The sequence below is a fragment of the Suricata suricatta genome, chromosome 4, assembly GCF_006229205.1.
Source record: "Suricata suricatta isolate VVHF042 chromosome 4, meerkat_22Aug2017_6uvM2_HiC, whole genome shotgun sequence".
Classification (NCBI taxonomy): Eukaryota; Metazoa; Chordata; class Mammalia; order Carnivora; family Herpestidae; genus Suricata; species Suricata suricatta.
Genome location: NC_043703.1, coordinates 145,861,146 through 145,883,924, shown reverse-complemented (window position 1 = coordinate 145,883,924; position 22,779 = coordinate 145,861,146). Strand labels below are relative to the sequence as shown.

Genomic DNA, 22,779 nt, shown 5'->3' with positions numbered 1-22,779 from the left:
GGTTTTTACTCAAAATAAACTCTACCCTGTCATTTCAGTGGTGTTTCAAACAGACACATAGCAAATGGGGTTTAATATGCCACGTTTTCCATCACTTCCCTTTTCCCACTGTCGGGATTACAATTATTCTACTTTCTGACCTCTACCTTTGTGTACTGGGTGCATAGTGCTTACAACTTACCATTTGCTTTGGGGCAGGATGGGCTAAGGAGTCACAGAAAGACACACCTAGACCTGACCTGGATGAATGGACATAACCTACGTAACCAAGGCCCAGGGCTGTTACAGAACATGGACAAACTCCTGGGAGAGGCATGCACCCATTTGCAGTTGTACCTGGAATGCTAGATTATGTGAAGGAAAACCCCAGAAGTGGAAGCGTGTATGAGGTGAGTGTACGTATATACTTTAGCACACATCTGTGTGCTAGGTAGCAAAACAGTGGTCTGCCAACAACCTCTGTGACTTGTCCTTCCCTTGATCGCTCTCTTCTGTTCTTGACAGTATGACCTTCTTGTGGGGAAACACTCCCTCCTCTGTTTTGATGGTGTGCGTCTCATGGGTGTGGCCCATCACACACACAAGGATGGGCAGGGATCCAATCCGGGACAGTAAGAACCCTTCCTTGGAGTTTTCTAATTGAAGGTAGGAGAAGCACAACCTCTTGCGTCTGAAGCCGTCGGGCAGTACTGAGAAGTAGGTGTTCCGCGGTGGCAGGAAATGAAGATGGCATTCTGTGAGTGACCAAAAGATGGAGAAGCCACAGATGGACGTCCCGACAGCTTTTAAGCTGCTTTTGTGATCCATGGACACTCTGCCCTTTGCTTTCTGCTTTTGCCTTTGTCCTTGTGGATTTGTCCCTTCTCCTTTTTTGTTTTTTAAACAAAAGGTAAGATCACACATACCATAAAATCCACCTGGTACTAACTGAGCACAATACATTAGAACAGTTCATTTAAAACCTTTTCATCTTGCTTCATTGGATCTGTGCTTTTTGAAGTTAAATTTTAATACTTGAAGTTAAAAGAGTTAATACTAACATACCAACTGAATGCACAAGACAAAAAATATCATATTGGAAGTTTTTGTTACTGTCATAGTTATATGAACTACCCACAGAAGTGTGAAAGTTTAAATATTCATAGAGGTGAGGCATTAGAAGATGTTAAAAACATTGGCATAATTTTCGATTTTGGTGTGAATACATGTTATGATTTGAAACAGTACAGTAGTGGGAGCCTGGGTAGCTCAGTCGATTAAGCAATTGACTCTTGGTTTCAGCTCAGGTCGTGATCTCACGGTTCATGGTCTTGGGCCCGTGTCAGGCTTTGTGTTGGCAGTGCAGGACCTGCCTGGGATTCTCTCTCACCTCCCCCCACCCCTCCCTTTCTCTTTGCCCCCTCCCTGCTCGCTTACTCTCTCTCAAAATAAAAATAAAGAAATAAAATCATACAGTACATTAACCCAGAGAATAATACCACTGTTCACATTCTGAACCCTGGGAAGAAGAGAGACAGAAGCAAGCCTTGGAGGGTATCAGGTAGAAAGGGGGAATTTAAACCTCTGTTTTAGTTTTGAAAGTTTTTTGTTGTTTGTTTTTAAGTACATTGTTCTGGTTATTTTTCTCATTTTAAATGTTTACTTTTGAGAGAGAGAGAGAGAGAGAGAGAGAGAGAGCGAGCGAGCATGAGTGGGGAAGGGGCAGACACAGAATCTGAAGCAGGCTCCAGGCTCAGAGCGGTCAGCACAGAGCTCAACGTGGGACTTGAATTCACTATCCTTGAGATCATGACCTGAACTGAAGTCAGACACTCAACTGACTGAGCCACCCAGGTGTCCTCCTTCTGTTTTGTTTGGTTTCGTTTTTTTTTTTTTTTAATTTATTTTTGAGCGAGAGAGCGAGTGTGAGCAGGGGAGGGTCAGAGAAAGAGAGGGAGACACAGAATCTGAAGACAGGCTCCAGTCTCTGAACTAGCTGTCAGCACAGAGCCTGACGCGGGGCTCGAACCCACAAACTGAGATCATGACCTGAGCCAAAGACGGACGCTCAACCAACTGAGCCACCCAGGCACCCCTGGTTTAGTTTTTTTAAAGAAAGCAAATTTCTAAAAACTATTTAGTCTAAAGAAAAGATGAAATTTCTTTTCAATTATAGAAATTTTGATAAAGAAATACTAGAAAAATATTATACAGAGCAAATCCCTACAGTGGATCCTCTCAGGATCATAATTCATAGCATCTCACTTGACAGCTAGCATCTTTGCCACTGATAAGTTTTTCCTCTTTAAAAAGTCACTCTTACAGTTGTAAGCACCTTCTATCTGGACTAACATAGTATTTTTGGCCCTTGGAGCTATCACTAGTTTTATATGCACTGCCTACCGAAAAGGCTGAAACTGTAGCTCTTAAATTTTTCCTGCATTTTTATTACTGTCTATGTCCTTGTCTGATTCAGTGATTTGTGTCTTATGGTGAGTCCTAAAGGAAACCTCTTCATTCTGGAGAGGAGTTTTATTCCCCTTGAGGACTGACTCTCTGCCCCAGCAGAGGAAGGTTCTATATGACTGGGGTGGTGTGCTGGGTTCCTAGCTCTCACCAGACTCTGGAGACACAGGTCTATGACATTTGGAGGAAGAAAGAAAAATTGATGAATTCTTAAAGAAGTAAATAGGGTACTAGTTGGAAATTTATACGGTTTGGTAACTTGGGCCACAAAAAGCCAAATCTATAAATTATGCAATTAATGCCCATGTGTTACACCATAATCTCATCCTGAATATAAATGAAATCTCCTAAAATTCTAAGGACTAAATTGTTAGGAAGGGAGCATCTTGTTCCCATATGGCCTCTACTCCAGCAACTACTCTTCTTCATAAATTATAGCGCTCAGTCTTCCTCTCTGGCCTGCTAAGGGCTCTGGCTGCCTCGGTTCTGCTGGTCAGCTCCTACGAAGTGTGACAACCACCTCCAGGAAGGACCAAGTCTACTAGACTTAGCTAAAAAGAGGATCCTCCTTGAAAGAGTATCATCTGCGAGTTATTGTTTCTTCACTACCTGTGCTCTCATCAGTTTACTTCTTAATTTTTTTAAATGTTTATTTATTTTTGAGAGAGGCAGAGAGACAAAGTGCAAGTGGGGGAGGGGCAGAGAGAGAGGATGACACAGAATCCAATGCAGGCTCCAGGCTCTGAGCTGTCAGCACAGAGCCCGATGCAGGTCTCAAACTCTCTAACTGTGAGATCATGACTGGAGCCAAAGTCAGACGCTTAACCGACTGAGCTACCCAGGCGCCCTTCATCAGTTTAATCAGTTTACTTCTTAAATAATGAAAATAGTAACTTAAAATTTCACATAACCCCACAAGTAGGCACTGTCATTGTCGTCATTTTATGAATTAAAAAAATGAAGATACAAATCTTGTTCAAGGTCAGGTGAGAGCCAGGACTTAAAGGCAGACAGTTTGGCTCAAGTCTATGCTGTAGTCAACAATACCACTCAACTCTGCTCAAAAGAAGTGGTAGGGGTGCATGTGGATGGCTCAGTTGGTTAAGTGTCCGACTTCAGCTCAGGTCATGATCTCTCAGTTTGTGAGTTCGAGCCCCCTGTCAGGCTCTGTGCTTACTGCTCATAGCCTGGAGCCTGCTTCGGATTCTGTGTCTCCCTCTCCCACTCCCCTGCTCATGCTCTGTCTCTCTCTTTCAAAAATAAACAAACATTAAAAAAATTTTTAAAAAAAGAAGCAGTACTGTCTAAACAAGATTGTAGGCAAGCACTGTTACCTGGTCAGTCTTGAGTCTCCTAGTGGATAACACCACATTATCAGGTCACTCTGATTTAATCCCTAAATCCTCTATTCCAGTTTACTCCTTAGCTTCCTGCTAAGGCTCTTTCCCAAACTTGCTTGATGGCAAGAATCACCTGGAATACTTATTGTTAAAGGTGTAACTTCTCAGGATCTCAGAATCCACTGGGTCTGATGTGGTCCCAGAAAATTGTATTTAAAAACCATTTTTTTAATGTTTATTTATTTTTGAGAGAGAGAGAGTGAGCATGAGTGGGGGAGGGACAGAGAGAGAGGGAGACAGAGAATCCGAAGCAGGCTCCAGGTTCCGAGCTGTCAGCACAGAGCCTGACACCGGGCTTGAACTTACAAACCGAAGTCAGATGCTTAACCAACTGAGCCACTCAGGCGCCCCAGAAAATTGTATTTTTAACAACTGACCCAGGTGATTCTTTTAAATCTTCTCAGCAGTCAAATGTGGGGAAGAGTGGTCCAGGAATTTTAGCCAATGGGAACAAACACTGTTGATCTTAAGTATTATATATTATATGTTAAGTCAAAGTATTATTAAGCAGATGACATTTCTATAGCTGAATTTATCCAAAGCAATCAGTATATATGGCACAAAGTAGTTTTCTTCAGGAAGAACTTGTGGAGATGGTTGGAATGTCTTTGTTGTTTTTTTCTGTTTTGGATGATGACTGTTAGAAAGGATTCTTTAATGGCTGTGCCCCTGAGGGAGTTTCTGCAATGCTCTGATTATGGACCAGCTTAAATCAAACAGAAAGTAAGCCATTTGATAGGGTTCTTTTCAGTCCCGCCTAAGAGAATTTGGAGAAGAGTAAATTAAAAAAGAAGAGAAAGGGCTACACAGTTCTAGCTCCTTGTGGGGCCCCACAGGAGGCTTCTTGTACAACTAAGAGAGAGACTCAGGCTTTTCAACTTCTATGTTTATGAATCATATACACATTGATTTAGGAGAATATCAGGGATTAATTCAATTCACACAGTCTAATCAGGAAGCAGAAGCAATCTTCAACATTTAAAGGATGCAAATGCAAAATTATGAAATTCATGATCATCAAAATATTATTTAATGTTAAAGGAAAAAGCTCTCCAAAGTGCCCAGTCAGCTCTGACACTGTGTTCACTGCTTGTCACAAATGAAGCATCTCCACCTCAGGCCCCACACATAAGCAGACTCCTCTGGTGCTACACTTATGAATTAGCAGGGAAAAAAGAAGCAAAAATCAAAAAATAATCTTAAAAGAGAGTTAAGGGAGGAGAATTCTGCCTCATGTAACCATGCTTCCCCGGCCAGGCCTGCACCCGGCTTGAGCAGTGACTGAGGCGCAGACCCTACATACCTCTTGGTGGGGGTGGGCGCCCCAGAGGACAGGTGGCTCACCATGGTGTCGTTCATGTTAGCCAGAGGACGAGGAGGACTGAAAGGAAAGACATTTATGTTACATTAATAATTACCAGCACGACCGGGGGAAACAAATGAAAGAGTGATAAGGGCAAAGGAAGCAACTATCATTGCTCCTGATAAGCACAGTGGGACCCACAGGGAGGAAGGGTGGAGATCGACAGGTGCAGCCCAAGCAAACTCAACAAGAAGCGTTCTTTCACCCAAAGCCGAAGGAGCACAGAGCTGTGCTGCACCAGGAGGAGGAGGACAGGGATTAACTTCGCTGGCTTTTGTTCCATAGTTTTAGTGCACAAGAGTCTGAGTTCTGCTACTTAATGTCTTTGCATCTTAGGTGTTTCTAGGGTTACGAGGTATTTGACGTTTGTGGTCTATTATGAGGGTCACGATGGCAACTTGCATGTTGTTGCTGATTTGGTTAGAGTTCACGGTCATCGCTTGGATTTGAGTGGACAGACATGATGATGAGGGCAGTGGAAAGGATAAGGTTACCTGGGCATGTCTGAGTCAGGAGAGAGCACAGTGCAAGCCTGAGGAGGGGGGAGAGACGAAGCAGAGACAGAAAGAAGGACAATGTGTCAAAGACAGGCCAGTGATGGGAGAAGAGACTGGCAGGGAGGCAGCACAGCAGAGTTAAAAAACTGGCAGGCAGGCACAGACGGAGGGCAGAAAAGAATGATGGGAAAAGCCCATCAAAATAGACCAAGATAAACACAGGACCAAGTTGGGAGGTGACGGGAGACTCTGATGCCAGAAGACACTATGGCAGTGGGCAGGGCACACGTTTGTCACTGGCATGAAAGAGAAGACCACAGATGAACAAGATGGATTTTGTTTGCATACTTTTTACCAAAACAGGCTGTTAAATACTAAATTATTTTATTAATGCTTTACTAGAATCTTAACACTCAATCCATATTTTATACTTATCCTCTAATTAGAATGCTTCTTTTTTGAAGTAGGCTCCACACAGAGTGTGGATCCCAAAGTGGGGCTTGAACTCACAACCCTGAGATCAAGACCTGAACTGAGATCAAGAGTCGGACACGTAACCAACTGAGCCACCTGGGCCACCTCTAGAATGCTTTCTTTTATAACCTAATCCAAATTTAAATCTGAAGGTAAGTACATTTGATAACTCGTCTGTAGTACTGGTTTTCTGGACTCAAGGTCTAGTGCTTCTTCTCAAGGAAGTCTTAAAAGAATGAATCCAAACTTAACAAAAGGAATCTATGACTTTGCTCTTCTCCCTCCCCACAAGTTCAGCTACAAAGGCTTACTGTCTTGCACTGGAGCCACATGACTGTTACTAAATATTACTCCTGGGAAATCTCTCACTTCCTTTCCTAAACTAAAAGAAGTACCTTTCAGATAAAATTTGTCTATCAAAGCCAAAGGAGAAGCAGAAAAGTCCTTCTTTCTTATTTAAGTGCTCGGGAGCTAGCGCCTGGTTTCTCCTTATATTTAAGAGCTGAATTAATTATGTAAAGTGTTTCTGTAGAGGTTATACTTAGCAAGTCTTGGTGAATATTAAGGGACCAGAGCCACTGTTTTGCAGGTTTTATAACACACTCAAGGGAAAATTTTCAGGTAAAGCCAAAGACTACCTACCTATCTAGCTCTATACCTATTTATACACTCTTCTTTTTTTTTTTTTTTTAACTGATTTTATTTCTGGGTAGGGAAACTTTTTTTTTTTGTTTTTTTGGAGAGGGAGAGAGCAAGACAAAGTGCATGGGGTGGGGGCAGAGAGGGAGAGAAAGAATCCCAAGCAGGCTCCGTGCTGTCAGTGCAGAGCCCAACGTGCATGTGGCTTGATCCCATACACTGCCAGATCATGACCTGAGCCAAAATCAAGAGTCAGACACTCAACCGACTGAGCCACACAGGCACCCTAGTTAATATCTTTAATGGTTTTCCATTTAACAAAGAGGATCAAAGATGGAGGGTAATATGCAGGGAACAAATTTAGATCTCTTGCCTTTGAAGCCACAGCACTATGTTTTTTGTTACACATGCCTCCTTTTATCTGACAAGTTGCAAAGTAAGACATTCGGAATTGAAATATGCCTTTCTAGACTAGAACTTAATTCCACATTACAGATCTCCCCACCTATCTTCCAGGCAGATATCCAATACCGTGCCCCAAACTTTCAAGCCTATTAAGGCCAGTGGCTGTGCTGAGTTATAATCAATCAATAAATCAATTGTTTTAGGCTAATAATAAAAATGAACACACAGAAATTAACTTAATTTTAGTCCTAAAGGACCAAAGGAGAAACAAGGAGACGACTCCTATGGAAGAAACAAATCCAGCGTCATAGCTTTTCACCCTTGAGAGCACCAGAAACATTCTGGTCCTGAGAACAGAATGGGCTTTGCTCCTCTAATATATTATTATTAGTGACCCGTTTCCCAAATAAGATAAGGGCACGTTCGTGCTTTCAGAACGAATACAGTTACCCAGTATTTTTCAATATTGAAGATACTACTACATTCAATTTCCTTTCTGACATTCTCAGAGGAAAAAGGACCACAAAAAAATTTTTTTTTAATTTCTTACACATGGATCCATGTGACAAAATTTCGTGATTTGCAGTGTTTTGTTTGGTCAGATGCCACAAGAATTAACAATCATCCCTATCTTTTGGCAGATATCATGCTCAATTATTATCTTCTTTTTTAATGTTTATTTATTTTGACACAGAGAGAAAGTGCAAATGGGAGAGGGACCGAGAGAGGGAGAGAGAGAATTCCAAACAGGGCTTGACCCCACAAACTGTGAGCCAAAATCAAGAGTTGATGCTCAACAAATTGAGCCCCGTGCTCAATTATTATCTTTTAGCACACAGATCAAAGCCTTTTCTCTAATATTCAGAACCAGACAGTAATGATTACATTGAAAATTGGAAGCTAATCATAATTCTCCCCCAAACTTCATACCCTTTGTGAACTTTTAGCACATTTTCCCAGAGAAGTAGGTACTATGTGTTTGTAGTCTAAGTTGAAAGAGCAACTTGAAAACGGAAAGAGGGTCTTTACTTAGGATCTCCCATTAGACCCACAATTCACTCGGAAAACCAACAACTCAGATATGGTCTCAGGAGATATACGTAATACACCAAAAATGACTTTTGGCTTAAAACTTTTTTATAGTTCCTGGGGGACACAGCTGAAAGAAAAACACTCCCAGGTGTGAAGTAGACATCACTGGTACCAGTTTAAGAAACTTACAAAGCGGAATGGACATAACTCATCAGATCAGCTTTGTTGGTCATCCTCACCACGCAAAACCCTGGTGAAGACCTTGAACACGTCACCAGATTTTCTGTATCTTCCGTTGGTAAAAATCTCAGCAAGGCATCCTTAGACACTAATGAATTCCCTGATACCCAAACGACTACCAACTATCTCTTGGTACACATTTGGGAGGTCCCTTCTTTGTTCATGACACATGCCAATTTTTTGAGGCAGAGATAGAAACAGATGATGATACAGAAAGAAGGAAATATGCTGGGCAGAAGTGGTAGATACAAAATAAGACTTGGAGAGAACTTTTAAAATCTGAATCAAAAAGAAAGAGGTATTCTTCCTGGGTACCTACTCATAAAAGATAAGTAAGACTATCTTAATCTCAACAACCAAATTATATATTGACGAAGAAAGATACGTAAACACATCACACAATGCAAAGTAGTGAAAGCAGCAACAAGCACAGACCAGAAGTTGAGGAGTCAAATGAAAAGCATGGGGGAATGAGAGGCAGAGTAGTGAGGGTGCCTTAACACTGAGAAGTACCTCAGATACAGAAGAAATGTTAAGGGCACCCTAGATGGATGAAATGGTATGGGAAAAGGCACAGAAACCCAAAAGTATATGGCATATTTGGGTTTAAGTTATTTGGCTGGACTCAAAGGCACTTGAAGGGGAGTATATGAAAACGGCTATTGAAAAGCAGATCAGGGCCAGGATGTGAACGAAGCCTGTTCTACCACAAGTTAAGAAGTTTGGACTTTATACTATCGGCAATTGGGGAAGCATGGAAAGCTTTTATGCCAAAGGATGATGTACCTATAGATGGGCTTTGAAAAGATGACCCAAGAAGCTTGTGAATAAATGACTGACTTTAATCAAGGTATGCATTGGAATCATCTGGGAAGCTTTGAAAATAAGATATGCAAACTCAACCCTCAACCCTCAACCTGAATCCTGAGGAGAGAGTTCTTTTTAACATTTGAAAAAATTTTATTATTTATTTATTTATTTATTTATTTATTTATTTTTGAGAGAGAGAGAGGACATAAGCGATGGAGGGGCAGAGAGAGACAGACAGACAGACAGAAAGACAGAGAATCTGAAGCAGGCTCCAGGCCCTGAGCTGTCAGCACAGAGCCCGACACAGGACTCAAACCAATGAACCAAGAGATCATGACCTGAGCCGTAGTCAGACACTTAACCAACTAAGCCACCCAGGTGCCCCGAGGATTTTTCCTAATGCATACCCCATTTAAAAATCATTTGTGGACTTCCAAATTAAGATGGCAGAGCAGCAAGGAGACCCAGAGCTTGTCTCGTCCCTGAAATGCAGCTAGATCTGCACCAAACCATTTTACACACCTAGGAAATTGATCTCAGGATTAACACAACAATCTGCATACCTTGAGCCACAGAACGTGACAGTGCAGAGAGGTAACCAGTGCAGAGAGGTGAACTGGGGGAGAAAAAAGCCATGGAAGGTAGGGAGCTGATTTTGCAGAGAGAGGACAGAGAAAGGAGAGTGTGGTGGGCTAGGAGAGTGGAAGAAAAACACTCCCCCAAAAGTAGCTGGAGAGAAAGAGAGAGAAAGGGAGAGAGAAAAACACTTGCAGGGGACTGAACAAGAAATCTGATCCCCAAAACCACTGACAGGAAGAAAGGAGAGGGCTTCCATAGCACCAGGAGTCTATCAACAGTGGAGCATGGAGTCTGAGGCTCCAGAGCTCAGTGCCTGGCGGCACTCTGGTGGGGAACCAGGGCGAATCCCCAGAAGCAAGCCGCAGGGTCTGCCACACATGTGCCACATGGGGAGAAGCAGTTCCCTAGCTTGGAGTGTATTTGGTAGAGGCCATATGGCCTCCCCACAGGCAAAGGTCCCAGCGGACCCCAGAGAGCAGCCACATTTGCTGGGACTGGGACAAAGACGCCAGAGTGTGGTGAGACCCTGTGCTGGCTGTGTCTTGTGATCTGCCATCATCTCTGACCTGCTGCTGCTGCCCCATTGCAGAAACGCTTTCTGGGCCAGCTGGTACCTGCCATTGCTCAGCAAGACCACCCCCCCCCCCGCATCCCCCTCCCACCGCCCGGGGAGTACAAGGCAGGTGGGTCCAAGCCGCGGGGGGTCTCTGAAGTGTGGGCTTTTGAAACACAATCTCATCTGAGAAAAAACTCAGTCTATGAGGCCAGCATTCCCTTGATTCCAAAACCAGACGAAGACCCCCACTACAAAGGAGAACTACAGACCAATTTCCCTGATGAACATGGATGCAAAAATTCTCAACACAATATCAGCAAGAGTTATTAAAAGAATTAGAAGAATTATTCACCATGATCAAGTGGAGTTTATTCCTGGGATGCAGGGCTGGTTCACCATCCTCAAATCAATCAATGTGATATATCACATTAATAAAAGAAAGGATAAGAACCACATGATGCTCTCAATAGATGCAGAGAAAGCATTTGATAAAATATAGCATCCTTTCTCAATTAAAAGCCCTCAAGAAAGAAGGAATAGCAGAATCATACCTCAAGATCATAAAAACCATACATGAAAGACCTATCGCTAATATCCTCAATGGGGAAAATCTGAGAGTTTTCCTCCTAAGGTCAGGGACATGACAAGGATGTATGCTCTCACCAGTTATTCAGCATGGTGTTGGAAGTCCTAGCCTCAGCCATCAGACAACACTAAGAAATACAAGGCATCAAAGTCAGCAAAAAAGGAAGCCAGGCTTTTACTCTTCGCAGATGACATGATACTCCATGTGGAAAACCCAAAAGACTCCACCAAATAACTCCTAGAATTGATCCATGAATTCAGCAGTCACAGGAAATAAAATCAATACAAAGAAACTGGTTGCATTTCTACACCAATAATGAAGCAGCAGAAAGAGAAATCAAGGAATTGATTCCATTTACAATCACATCAAAAATCATAAAATATCTAGGAAGAAGCCTAACAAAAGAGATGAAAAATCTAAATATACATTGAAAACCATAGAAAGCTTATGAAAGAAATAGAAGAAGACACACACAAAAAATGGAAAAACATTCCATGCTCATGGACTGGAAGAACAAGTATTGTTAAAATGCTGCTACTACCCAAAGCAATCTACACATTCACTGCAATCCCTATCAAAGTAACACCAGCATTCTTCACAGAACTAGAACAAACAATCCTAAAATTTGTATGCAACTGGAAAAGACCTCGAATAGCCAAAGTAATTCTGAAAAAGAAAACCAAAGCTAGAGGTTTTCTAGCCATCACAATTCCGGACTTCAAGCTGTATTACAAAGCTGTCATCATCAAGACAGTACAGTAGTGGCACAAAAACAGACACAGAGATCAATGGAACAGAATAGAGAACCCAGAAATGGACCCACAAACATATGGCCAATTAATTTTGGACAAAGCAGGAAAGAATATCCAATGGAAAAAAGACAATCTCTTCAGCAAATGGTGCTGGGAAAACTGGACAGCTCCATGCAGAGGAATGAATCTGGACTACTTTCTTATACCATTAACAAAACTAAACTCAAAATGGATGAAAGACATAAATGTAAGACAGGAAGCCATCCAAGATCTAGGGGAGAACACAGGCAACAACCTCTCTGACCTGCCGCAACTTCTTATTTGACATGTCTCCGGAGGCAAGGGAAACAAAAGCAAAAATGAACCATTGGGACCTCATCAAGATGAAAAGCTTCTGCACAGCAAAGGAAACAATCAGCAGAACTAAAAGACAACCAATGGAATGGGAGAGGGTATTTGCAAAGGACATATCAGATAAAGGGTTAGTATCCAAAATTTATAAAGAGCATATCAAAATCAACACCCAAAAAACAAATAATCCAGTGAAGAAATGGGCAAAAGACATGAACACTTTTTCAAAGAAGACATCCAGATGGCCATGAAAAGATGTTCAACATCACTCATCATCAGGGAAATACAAATCAAAACCACAATGAGATGCTACCTCACACCTGTCAGAATGGCTAAAATTAACAACTCAGGCAACAACAGATGTTGTTGAGGACGCAGAGAAAGAGGAACCCTTTTGCACTGTTGGTGGGAATGCAAACTGGTGCAGCCATTCTGGAAAACAGTATGGAAGTTCCTCAAAAAGTTAAAAATAGAACTACTCTACGACCCAGCAATTGAACTACTAGGTATTTATTCAAAGGATACAAAAATGCTGATTTGAAGGGGCACACCCCCCAATGTTTATAGCAGCACTATCAACAATCGCCGAACTATGGAAAGAGCCCAAATGCCCATCGACTGAGAAATGGATAAAGAAGGGGCACATAGGTGGCTCAGTTGGTCAAGTGTCTGACTTCAGCTCAAGTCATAATCTTGCAATTTGTGAGTTTGAGCCCTGCGTCAACAGTTTGGAGCCTGGAGCCTGCTTCAGATTCTGTCTCCCCCCATCTCTCAGTCCCTTCCGTGCTCATGCTCTGTCTCTCTCTGTCTCTCAATAATAAACAAACATTAAAAAATGTTTTAGGGGTGCCTGGGTGGCTCAGTTGGTTAAGCGTCCAGCTTCGGCTCAGGTGATGATCTCATGGTTCATGGGTTCGAGCCCCAAGTTGAGCTCTGTGCTGACAGCTCAGAGCCTGGAGCCTGCTTTGGATTCTGTGTCTCCCTCTCTCTCTGACCCTCCCCTGCTTGAGCTGTCTCTCCCTGTCACTCAAAAATTTAAAAAAAATGTTTTAAAATGGATAAAGAAGATGTGGTATATATAAACAATAGAATATTACCACTTGCAACTTTCAAAAATGTGGATGGAACTAGAATGTATTATGCTAAGCGAAATAAGTCAGAGAAAGACAAATATCATGACTTCACTCATATGTGGAATTAGAAAACAAAACAAACAAACATGGAGGAAGGGAAAGAAAAATAAGATAAAGAGAGGGAGACAAACCATAAGAGACTCTTAAATACAGAGAACAAGCTGACGGTGCTGGTGGGGTGTTGGATGGAGGATGGGCTAAATGGGAGACAGGCATTAAGGAGGGCACTTACTGGGATGAGCACTGGGTGTTATATGTAAGTGATGAATCACTAAACCTACTCCTGAAATTATTATTACACTATATATTAACTACCTTGGATTTAAATAGAATTTAAAAATTAAAAAAATAAAAGATACGTTTATGAAGATTTTCTTAATGTTGATTTATTTGAGAAAGAGAGAGAGAGAGAGAGAGAGAGAGAGAGGGAGGAGGGGACAAATGCATTCAAGCTAGGGGAGGGGCAGAGAGAGGAGAATGCCAAGCAGGCTCCTCACTGCTGGCACTGAGCCCCACAAACGCCAGGTGAGATCATGACCCGAGCCAAAATCAAGAGTTGGATGCGCAACTGACTGAGCCATCCAGGTGCCCCTATGAAGACTTTCTAAATGCTTAGCACATAAGAGGTAAAAAGGGGAGCAATAACTATAGTAATAGCTAATAATTATTGAATGTTTGTTGTATACCTATCAGACACCGTGTTTAGAGCTGTAAATATATTATATATCTTCACAGTAACCTTGTAAATAAAATTATACACACACGCACACAGCATGGCCTCAGCTAAATGATAAAAGTAAACAAAGTAACTGAAGGAAATATGTCCAAATGTTAAGAGAAGTGTAATTATGTCTAGCTTTTTCTTTCTATTTATACTTTCCTGTACTTCCCAAAATTCTTCGGTTTAAATTTTCTTTCCAGAGAAAAAGATGCTTAATGTTAAAAAAATGATAAAGCAGAAAAAAAAGACAAAAAGAAAAAAGAAGCTATAATACCACGGAATCAAATTCTCTAAAGTGACCCTGTACTATTTTTGTCTTCATAAAGAAAGTAAATTGAAGGAAAATGTTTAACTGAGAGCCTGTTGGTAGATAAAAGACCTTTAAATGAGGTGAGTAGATACAAAATTGTACAACCCCTCAGCACCCTTACCACCACAACCCCCCAAAAGAAAGTCAAGAAAACATATTAGATCAGGGCACATTATCTTCTCTACCAGACTGTAAGAAATTTGTGTGTGTGTGTGTGTGTGTGTGTGTGTGTGTGTATCACTGTATTTCAAGTACCCAGAAGAGTATGAAACATGGAACAGGCTTCTGGGAAATATTGGTTGGCCATGCGTTAGCACCATGATGCAGAACACAGAGGAGCTCAGCGTGTGTAAGGAGTAATCTCTCCGGCAAATGCAGGTTTGGTGAGACTCTTCCTGCGATGGAACAATGACATTACTAGCCATTATACTGGGTGAGTAGACTGGAACAGCTTGCGGCCACAGCAAGTTTTCATTGGTGACTCCGTCACGGAATCAACAGATTGGGGCGTCTTAAATAACAACACCAGCAATGCCTGCTGGGTGCTTACTATGTGTCGCACTCAGTTCAAACATTTCCCAAGGGTTCACTCATTCAAACCTTACAACCACCAATGAGACGGATACTGCTATGGACGTTATTTTACAGGCGGAGACACTAAGGCACACTGAGGTCACAGCCAAATCATGGCAGAAGTAGGACTGGAACCAAGGCAGTACTGCTCTTGTGTCTGTTCTTAATCATGGTGTCATGTCTCTACTGCCTTTGATTACTGCACTTTTAGAAAAGCTTACTTAAGACTGTTTAGTCTATAAGTTAAAAACAAAAGCATGGTGTTAGATCATAGTTCTTAAAAAGTTGTTTCTATAGGAAGGTAAAACAATATACACCTGGAGTAGTTTTGGGGTGAGTTATTCTCTCCCTTATCGCATCATCAGAGCTCTGTGTTATGAATGCCTGTCTGAACTCTGACCATCTGGCTGTGAAGCTCCCATCCGTCACCACTCTAGGCTACTCCAAGGAAAACTGGCTAAGTTAGTATCAACTGGTTCCTTCAAAAACAGATCCCAATTTATTAAGATGAATTTAAAATCTAATGTTAATTTCAAAGGTCTTATGGATTCCTCATCTCAGCATAAGAAGATACATAGATTTAATGAGCAAATTATCTATTCTATCAGCAGACTACTGATTTAAAAAAAAAAAAAGGAGTTTAATACTGGGCTCAGAACCAACACTGTATGTAATTACCTGTTTGGGTTTTCGAAGTTGACCTAGATTCAGAGGTCCTGGGCACCTGTAAGTGCTGTCACTTTTCTGTAGGTCCTTTGACAGAACCTATTCTGTAGGAAGTCATCCAGACAGTAAGATACTTAACCCTACCCTAGACTTTTAAAAGTATTTGCTCATTATCTTGCTCTTCTTCCTGGAATATTCTTCTGTTTGTAGAGGCTAAGGCTGTGATCCTGCAATTCTTTTCCCTTGACAGCTACCTGCCAGTCACATGCTTGGGAACTTTTTAACCAGATTTTTTGGTCTGTTTATTACTGTTAGTGGGAAAGGGAAAAAGATTTTATTATGCTGCATGCTTTCATTTACTTGATAACTGCCCACAACAATGCTTTACAGATGAAGCACTTAACCATTTTAGTTAACTATTTTTGTATCCAGCTATTTGCCCTCAATTCTAGACACCTGTGTTGCTTCTGAACTGGTCTTCCCTAACTCACCTGGATCAGATTATTTTCATCTTTAAGATTATGCAGCAGAGGGGGCGCCTGAGCGGATCAGTTGGTTGGGCGTCTGACTTCAGCTCAGGTCATGATCTCACAGTTCATGGGTTCGAGCTCTGGGTTGGGCTCTGTGCTAACAGCTCAGAGCCTGGAGCCTGTTTCCCATTCTGTGTGTCCTCTCTTTACCCCTCCCCTGCTCATGATCTGTCTCTCTCTCTCTCTCTCAAAAATAAATAAATATTAAAAAAAATTAAAATGGGTTCTTAAAAAAAAAAAAGGTTATGCAGCAGAATCCACCATATTTTAAGACAGATTCAAAACCTACCTTGTAGACTACTTCATTCTTAATCTATCAGATTATCTTTCAAGCTAGTTGTTCTCAGCCCCTGCTTTCAAGTCTTCCCCTAGATACCTACCTGGAATGTCCTTCTTTATAGATTTGGCAAGGTTTACACTTTCTCACTTGTCCTGTCAGAGAAATCGCTCCTGAAATTATAGTATCACCACAAAGCCCTTCTTTTTATTTCTTTTTTACATTTTTTTCCTGTTTTTTTGTTTTGTTTTGTTTGTGTTTGGTTTTTTTCTTGAGAGACAGAGAGAGATAGCACAAGCAGGGAAGGGTCAGAGAGAGAGGGAGACACAGAATCTGAAGCAGGCTCCAGGCTCTGAGCTGTCAGCACAGAGCCCGATGCAGGGCTCGAACCCACAGACTGTGAGATCATGACCTGAGCTGAAGCCAGACGCCCAACCAACTGAGCCACCCAGGCTCCCCCACCCCCACAAAGCCCTTTTGATCACTACAAACTCCATATAAATAAACAAGGACTTACTCAATACATAAACAAACTAAAATCCATGGCTCATTCATGCCTAGCACTGTTCAGGGCTTTGAGAAAAAAACAAACAAAAAACAAAACGAAGTTGAAGGTTGTCTCTGCTGACGAGTTTATAAACCAGTCAGTCCTCGTAATCATCAGTCATCCCAACAACAGGCATTTGGGCTTCAGCTTAACGTGCTGCAATTCTTAAGTCAGATCTGATTTGACAATTATCATTTACAACCCAAACTGTGTAAAATCATTTATAACAAAGAAAGACAACTTAATTATTTCTGACAATTAACTAAAGACTAGCACCACCAAAGAGTATGAAAAACCCTACGAAATGAGAAGATTTGCTAAATATTTTACACTTATTTCTTTACCGGGTCCACGCACTCCGGGATCTCTGCTGGAATGATGAGCCCAGATGAACACTACGTTAGGATGAAGGAGTATGTGTTTCTCTCTTTGTCGCTAACCTCCAAAATTTAGTAGTCAACAGAACTAGTCACAGACCCCCACGCTGAAACAACATATGATCGAATAAGTAAACCGGTTTATGTAAACTATTGCATTATGATGAGAAGAATACACAGGAGTTACAATGATCTATAATAATGGCTCTGGTGAAATTAAGGAGGACAGATTCTAAGATCCCTTTTATCTCTCTGATTCTATTACTCTCAAAGAGCACTCTGCCTCTTGACAACAGTCACGACAAATACAGATCATTTTTATGCTCCTTGAGTGGCGTGATGTTTTGTTCTTTATTTCTACATACCAGACCAACCCTCCTGTTACTCCGCTGTGTTCTATGGTTACCCGCCAAAGCAAAGAAATAAAAAAACAAACAAAACTGCCTTTTGGAAAACCATAAGGTTAGAAAATATATATGGTACTGTAAATGTAGTATAAATATGATGTTACATGTTTACAATGAAGTTTCTCTGACTTCTAGGGAAGTACATTTCATAATAGTGGTCATTTACAATTAATTAAGCAAGAGAAAAGATTTCAATTTCCAAACCAACTACTAAACACATTGCAGCGAATTCATCAATGTAAAAAAGACCTCTGAATAAGACACACAGGCTTCAATTTCTATTTCTAGCCGTTCATCATAGCCATTTGTGGTATAATACTTACAATGAAATATTTCTCAGGAAGGAAGGGCTTACCACAAACACATTCTTATACAGAACTTTCACCACCAGCTGACGGCTAGAGGGACCCGAAGGAACCTAGATATCCTGCTCTACTCTGGAAAAGGACAGAATTATAAAATGAATAACTGAATTAGTGAATTATTTAGTACTATTGATCAGTTTAACATTATTATACTGAAAAAGCAGGGACAGGGTCCTAACAAGACAGATAACCAAATCAACAGAAATGTACTCTTTTATTTTAAAAACCTTTCCACACTGAATCTCTCTTTTTTGTTCTCTTTATTAAACCTAGATAGGAAGTTGTCAATACTTTATATAGATGTCAACTCCTGTATTTCTAGAAAGATGAGAAAAGATAGCAACTTAAAAACTTCAACAAGTTTCTGTTCACAGAGAGGTCAATGCATGGTGCAAAAATGTCACTTCCTGACCTGCTCATATGGTTGTTACTAAAATCTGTATTAAAAAATGGAAACATATTATTAGAGAAGATACACTGATTCTCAGGTATTTTTATAATGAACCAGACAAGAAAAGATCAACAGTGGGCTTTCCCTTTATAATAAATGCCCGGAAGTTCCAGAGGCTCTTGCACCCTGCCAAAAATAAACATGATCATCATCAGCCCAGCAGCTCAAGCAGCAAAAACATAAAGGCAAGGAAAAGCTATCAAACCTTTACGTTCTGTAGCAAATCCCTCTTCCCTCTCTATGGACCTGACATCTAGTGTCTTACAGTGCTGTTGTCTCTAAGGACACAGAATAATCCCATGACAAAGAATCTTCTCCACAAGGGAGTTTATCCCACGGAGCACTTTGGGAAGAGGAGGTACAAGCGAACGATTCATTAGAGGACAAACACATGTCTGCACTCCGTCAGCAAGCCCATCAAGCAGTCGAGTGCAGCCAATGACAGAAAGGCTGATGTCGCACACAGAGGAGGCACCCCTCCTTGGAAGCGTAAACACGAAACACACCTCTTGCACGAGAATCCAAGTTCCGCTGCAAATTACTGACCCGATTATCCAGTCAGCAATTCTGCTCTGATGGAGCCAGTAAGGAGCATCCCCCCACCTCCTCTCCTAACTGCCAAGTGCTTGGTAGGAAAGCAGCCTGTGGTACTGTACCTGCCAAGCATCTGGGCAGGTAGGACTGGACGGGAGAACTAGGAAGGCTTGGGGTTTTGTTTTGTTGAGGAGGAGTTAATGAGAACGGTAGCAGAGTGAAAAAACTAGGCGATGGTGCTACCTACCCCTTGGATGGGAGGATCCTCGCTTCGTAAGGGCAGCTCATCAGAGGGCAGCTGCGAAGCGCTGTGCAGTGCGAGCTGCCAAGGGCTCTCAGGGACGCCTCCAACAGGGCACTCCCAGGAGGAGGGCGTCCCTGACACTCTTGAGTCATCCTGTGCCCTCCTGTCTCCATCTCCACCGACATCCCACACTGCAGTAGCCGGCTGGCATAACGTCAATAACGTAAGGGCTTTCTGTTAGTCCGCTGCTGTCCCGAGAGCTTTTGATTGTTACCCATCTGATTTCGCACGGCTAAAATACTTTCCTAAGCACAGTGCTCACACGCCATTCTCCAAACCAGGGACTCCTCACCAGTCTCCCAAATTGGGACAAACACCTTCCTTTCTGCAGTCACTGCCCAGACACTACAGCCTCCGCCTCCCGGTCCATCTTAATTTTTTACCACTTCCTTATACTTCCTAAGTGTCTGGGCAAAAATGCTACCTAGGCCCTGAACTTCTCTACCACAGTAAAACAAAAACAAAACAAAATGGTAAAAGATATACAAGTACTACACTAAAAACAGGAACAAGTCAAAATGAAACCCAGACTAACAACCTAAGTGCCTAGCAAAAAATTCTATCACATGCTAGATGAACGAAGAGGCAAGAAAAGACAATATCAGACAGCTAACTGGTGAATATAAACACTCTGAAATTAATTTTAAAAGCCTGAAGAATAAAACGGACGTGCTTGAATTCTTGGCAGAAAATGAAAGCGCTGATTTATACGCTCTATCAGAAATAAAAGAAAAACAAAACAGCAGTGAGATAATCTCTCTCAGAGTTCAAACTCCGAGGAGGGACAAGGGAGTACAGAGCACGGAACGCGGTGGGCAACGTGAACAGCAGCGGGTACAATTAATTTGGGGGGAGAAAAGCACTACAGTACAACAGAGACTGAAATGCCTTACTTTTATAATAAAAATGCATCAAGGGGGAAGGAAGGTGGGGGAGTGAGAAGAATGCATGTGTGGGAGAGGCGGGTTCTTGTTCTCATTTCGGCACGAAGCGGACTGAGTGACCAACGTGACCCGGGACAAGAAAGCCCTTTGTGCCTCAGCTAACTCGTCTGTGAAACGAAGGGAGCTGGTTCTAGAACAGTGGCCTCCACATGTGCTCCCTGGGCATCAAAGGATCCCACGAGGTGCTTCAGGCACCATCTCGGAGGGTAAGATCTGATCTCAACCTCATTTCCATAAAAGCAGCTCCGCTTCCACACCACACGAAACATCATATAAACAAAATATTCCACTGCTGCTTTTTAGGAAAAGTTTAAAAACTCCTTCCCTTACTACACAGTGTGAATGAGAAGTCCCTGCCGTGCTCATGCACAGAAGCCCGTTCTTTTCCTTTACAGGACTTATCACGGTTGCAACAGTATGTAGTTAGCCTTGACTTCTTGACCGGTCTCACTTAGGAAGCTATCAACTTCCTGAGAACAGGGCCCACAGAGGTGACTGCACCCTTGGGTTCACACCACATACCTAACACCATGGCTGGCATATAGTGGGTGCTCAACAAATATGGGATCAATAATGACATTTTATGATTCTACTTTCAATTCTAATCTACTTGAAACAATGCGTTAGCTAAATCTAAAAGTGTAAACTGGTGAAGGGCTCACTTGAATCTTATTATTTATTTATTTATTTATTTATTTAGAGAGTGGAAGAGAGAGCGCAAGAGGGGGAGAGGCAGAGAGAGAGAATGAGAATTTCATGTAGGCTCTGTGCTGTTGGGAGTCCGACGTGGGGCTCAACCCCACGAACTGTGAGCTCGTGACTTGAGCTGAAATCAAGAGTCAGACGCTTAACTGACTGAACCACTCGGGCACCTGCTCTTGAATTTCAAATCGAGAATATGTATTCAAAGGAGAGCTGCCGGCCAGGCCACCTGGGACGGTGAGGACACGGGGGCAGGAGGCCTCGCGATGACAGAACAGAACGCTCAGGGGCCCGCTCGGGCACGTGAACACAGCAGCTCTCCTCACGCGGACTAAACGCATCAGGCCAGCGATGCCTGTTAACGCGGTCTTGGTATTTAATTTCTGGGCCAAAACAATCTAAAAGTAATTTGAAATGCCCTAATACATTAGGGAGTTTGCAAGGGGAATAAAGAACCGCACACCATTCATTAAATGTGTATCAAAGTCTCTGCTGGACAGGCCACGTGGAGACCTTTGAAGACAGTGCCGTGACTGTGAATTATAAATCAGCTAAAGAAGTGGTAGAGACTTCAGGTTCAAGGTGGCAAGTTGAGCACATGCAGACAGCTTACCCTCTTGCAACAAAGAAAAATAATTTGAAGATATAAAAATAAATTGATGCATACATAGCTAGAAGCAAAGCAAAAAAGGGAAACTCTCTAAATCTAAAACAAACAAACAAACAAAGAAAAGATGTATCCCTGAAGGAAGAAAATAAACAAGAGGCACTGTGACGAGCAAGGGCTGTGCTAAGCTTCCACGATCCCCACACAAGGACTGCTGCCTCCTTGAGGAAAGCTGGAAGAAATTAACACCCCCCCAAAACAGAGAAAACAGAGCATCTATAAAAGTCTTGAAGATTAGTAAACTTAATATCCTCAGGCACCTAAGACATAGAATAGCATCCATAAGATATTCTTTTTTTAAGTTAGTTTATTTATTTATTTATTTTGAAAGAGAGAGACAGAGAGAGAGAGAGAATGAGAGAGAGAGCACACATGAGTGGGGGAAGGGCAGAGTGAGAGAGAGAGAATCCCAAGCAGGCTCTGCACTGTCAGCACAGAGCCTGACGTGGGGCTCAATCCCACAAACCATGAGATCATGACCTGAGCTGAAGTAGATGCTCAACCAACTGAGCCCCCTAGGTGCTGCACATCCATAAAATGTTCTGAAAAACAACAAATTAGGGATTTTAAAAGTGAAAACCATAATAACTGAGATTAAAAAACTTCCAAGAAAGGATGAATATAAGCCTGAATCCAACAGAAGGCTGATTGTACATTTTCTTTAAAAGTTAAGCAACATGAGAGCAAAATCCAATTTCAAAGTCTCTATCTCAGAGTTCCAGAAAGACTAAAGAGAATGAAGTGGAGGCAATTGTATCTGAAACAGATAATGGCTGAAAAATTTTCAGAACTTATGAGAGATATGACCCTTTACAGAATAAGAATACTTTGAGTAATAAAACAAATTAAATAGAAATAAACTTTAAAAAAAGAGCTCATAGCCAGATGGATTATATAGTAAAACTATATTTTAAAAATTATAAATAAAAAATAAAAAAACATAGTAGGGGCACCTAAGGGCACCTGGGTGGCTCAGTTGATTGTCTGACTTCAGCTCAGGTCATAATCTCACAGCTGGTGAGTTCAAGCCCCAATGTCGGGCTCTGTGCTGACAGCTCAGAGCCTGGAGCCTGCTTCGGATTTTGTGTCTTCCTCTCTCTCTGTCCCTCCCGCACTTGTGCTCTGACTCTCTCAAAAATAAA

The 22,779-nt window shown here is 41.8% G+C and overlaps 1 protein-coding gene across 15 annotated transcripts in view; it reads right to left on the bottom strand.

The window, feature by feature from the left end:
- The window catches only part of DTNB (dystrobrevin beta), a 219,178-nt gene that overhangs the window by 66,653 nt on the left and 129,746 nt on the right, over positions 1 to 22,779 (bottom strand). For 13 of the 15 annotated variants that reach the window (XM_029938167.1, XM_029938175.1, XM_029938162.1 and 10 more), the window contains one exon: positions 5,149 to 5,226. In XM_029938167.1, coding sequence (XP_029794027.1) covers positions 5,149 to 5,226 — 78 coding nt within the window. Of the gene's footprint in view, positions 1 to 4,899; positions 4,999 to 5,148; positions 5,227 to 22,779 lie in introns of those variants that run through there. The other 2 variants (XM_029938173.1, XM_029938174.1) reach the window with 2 other exon arrangements.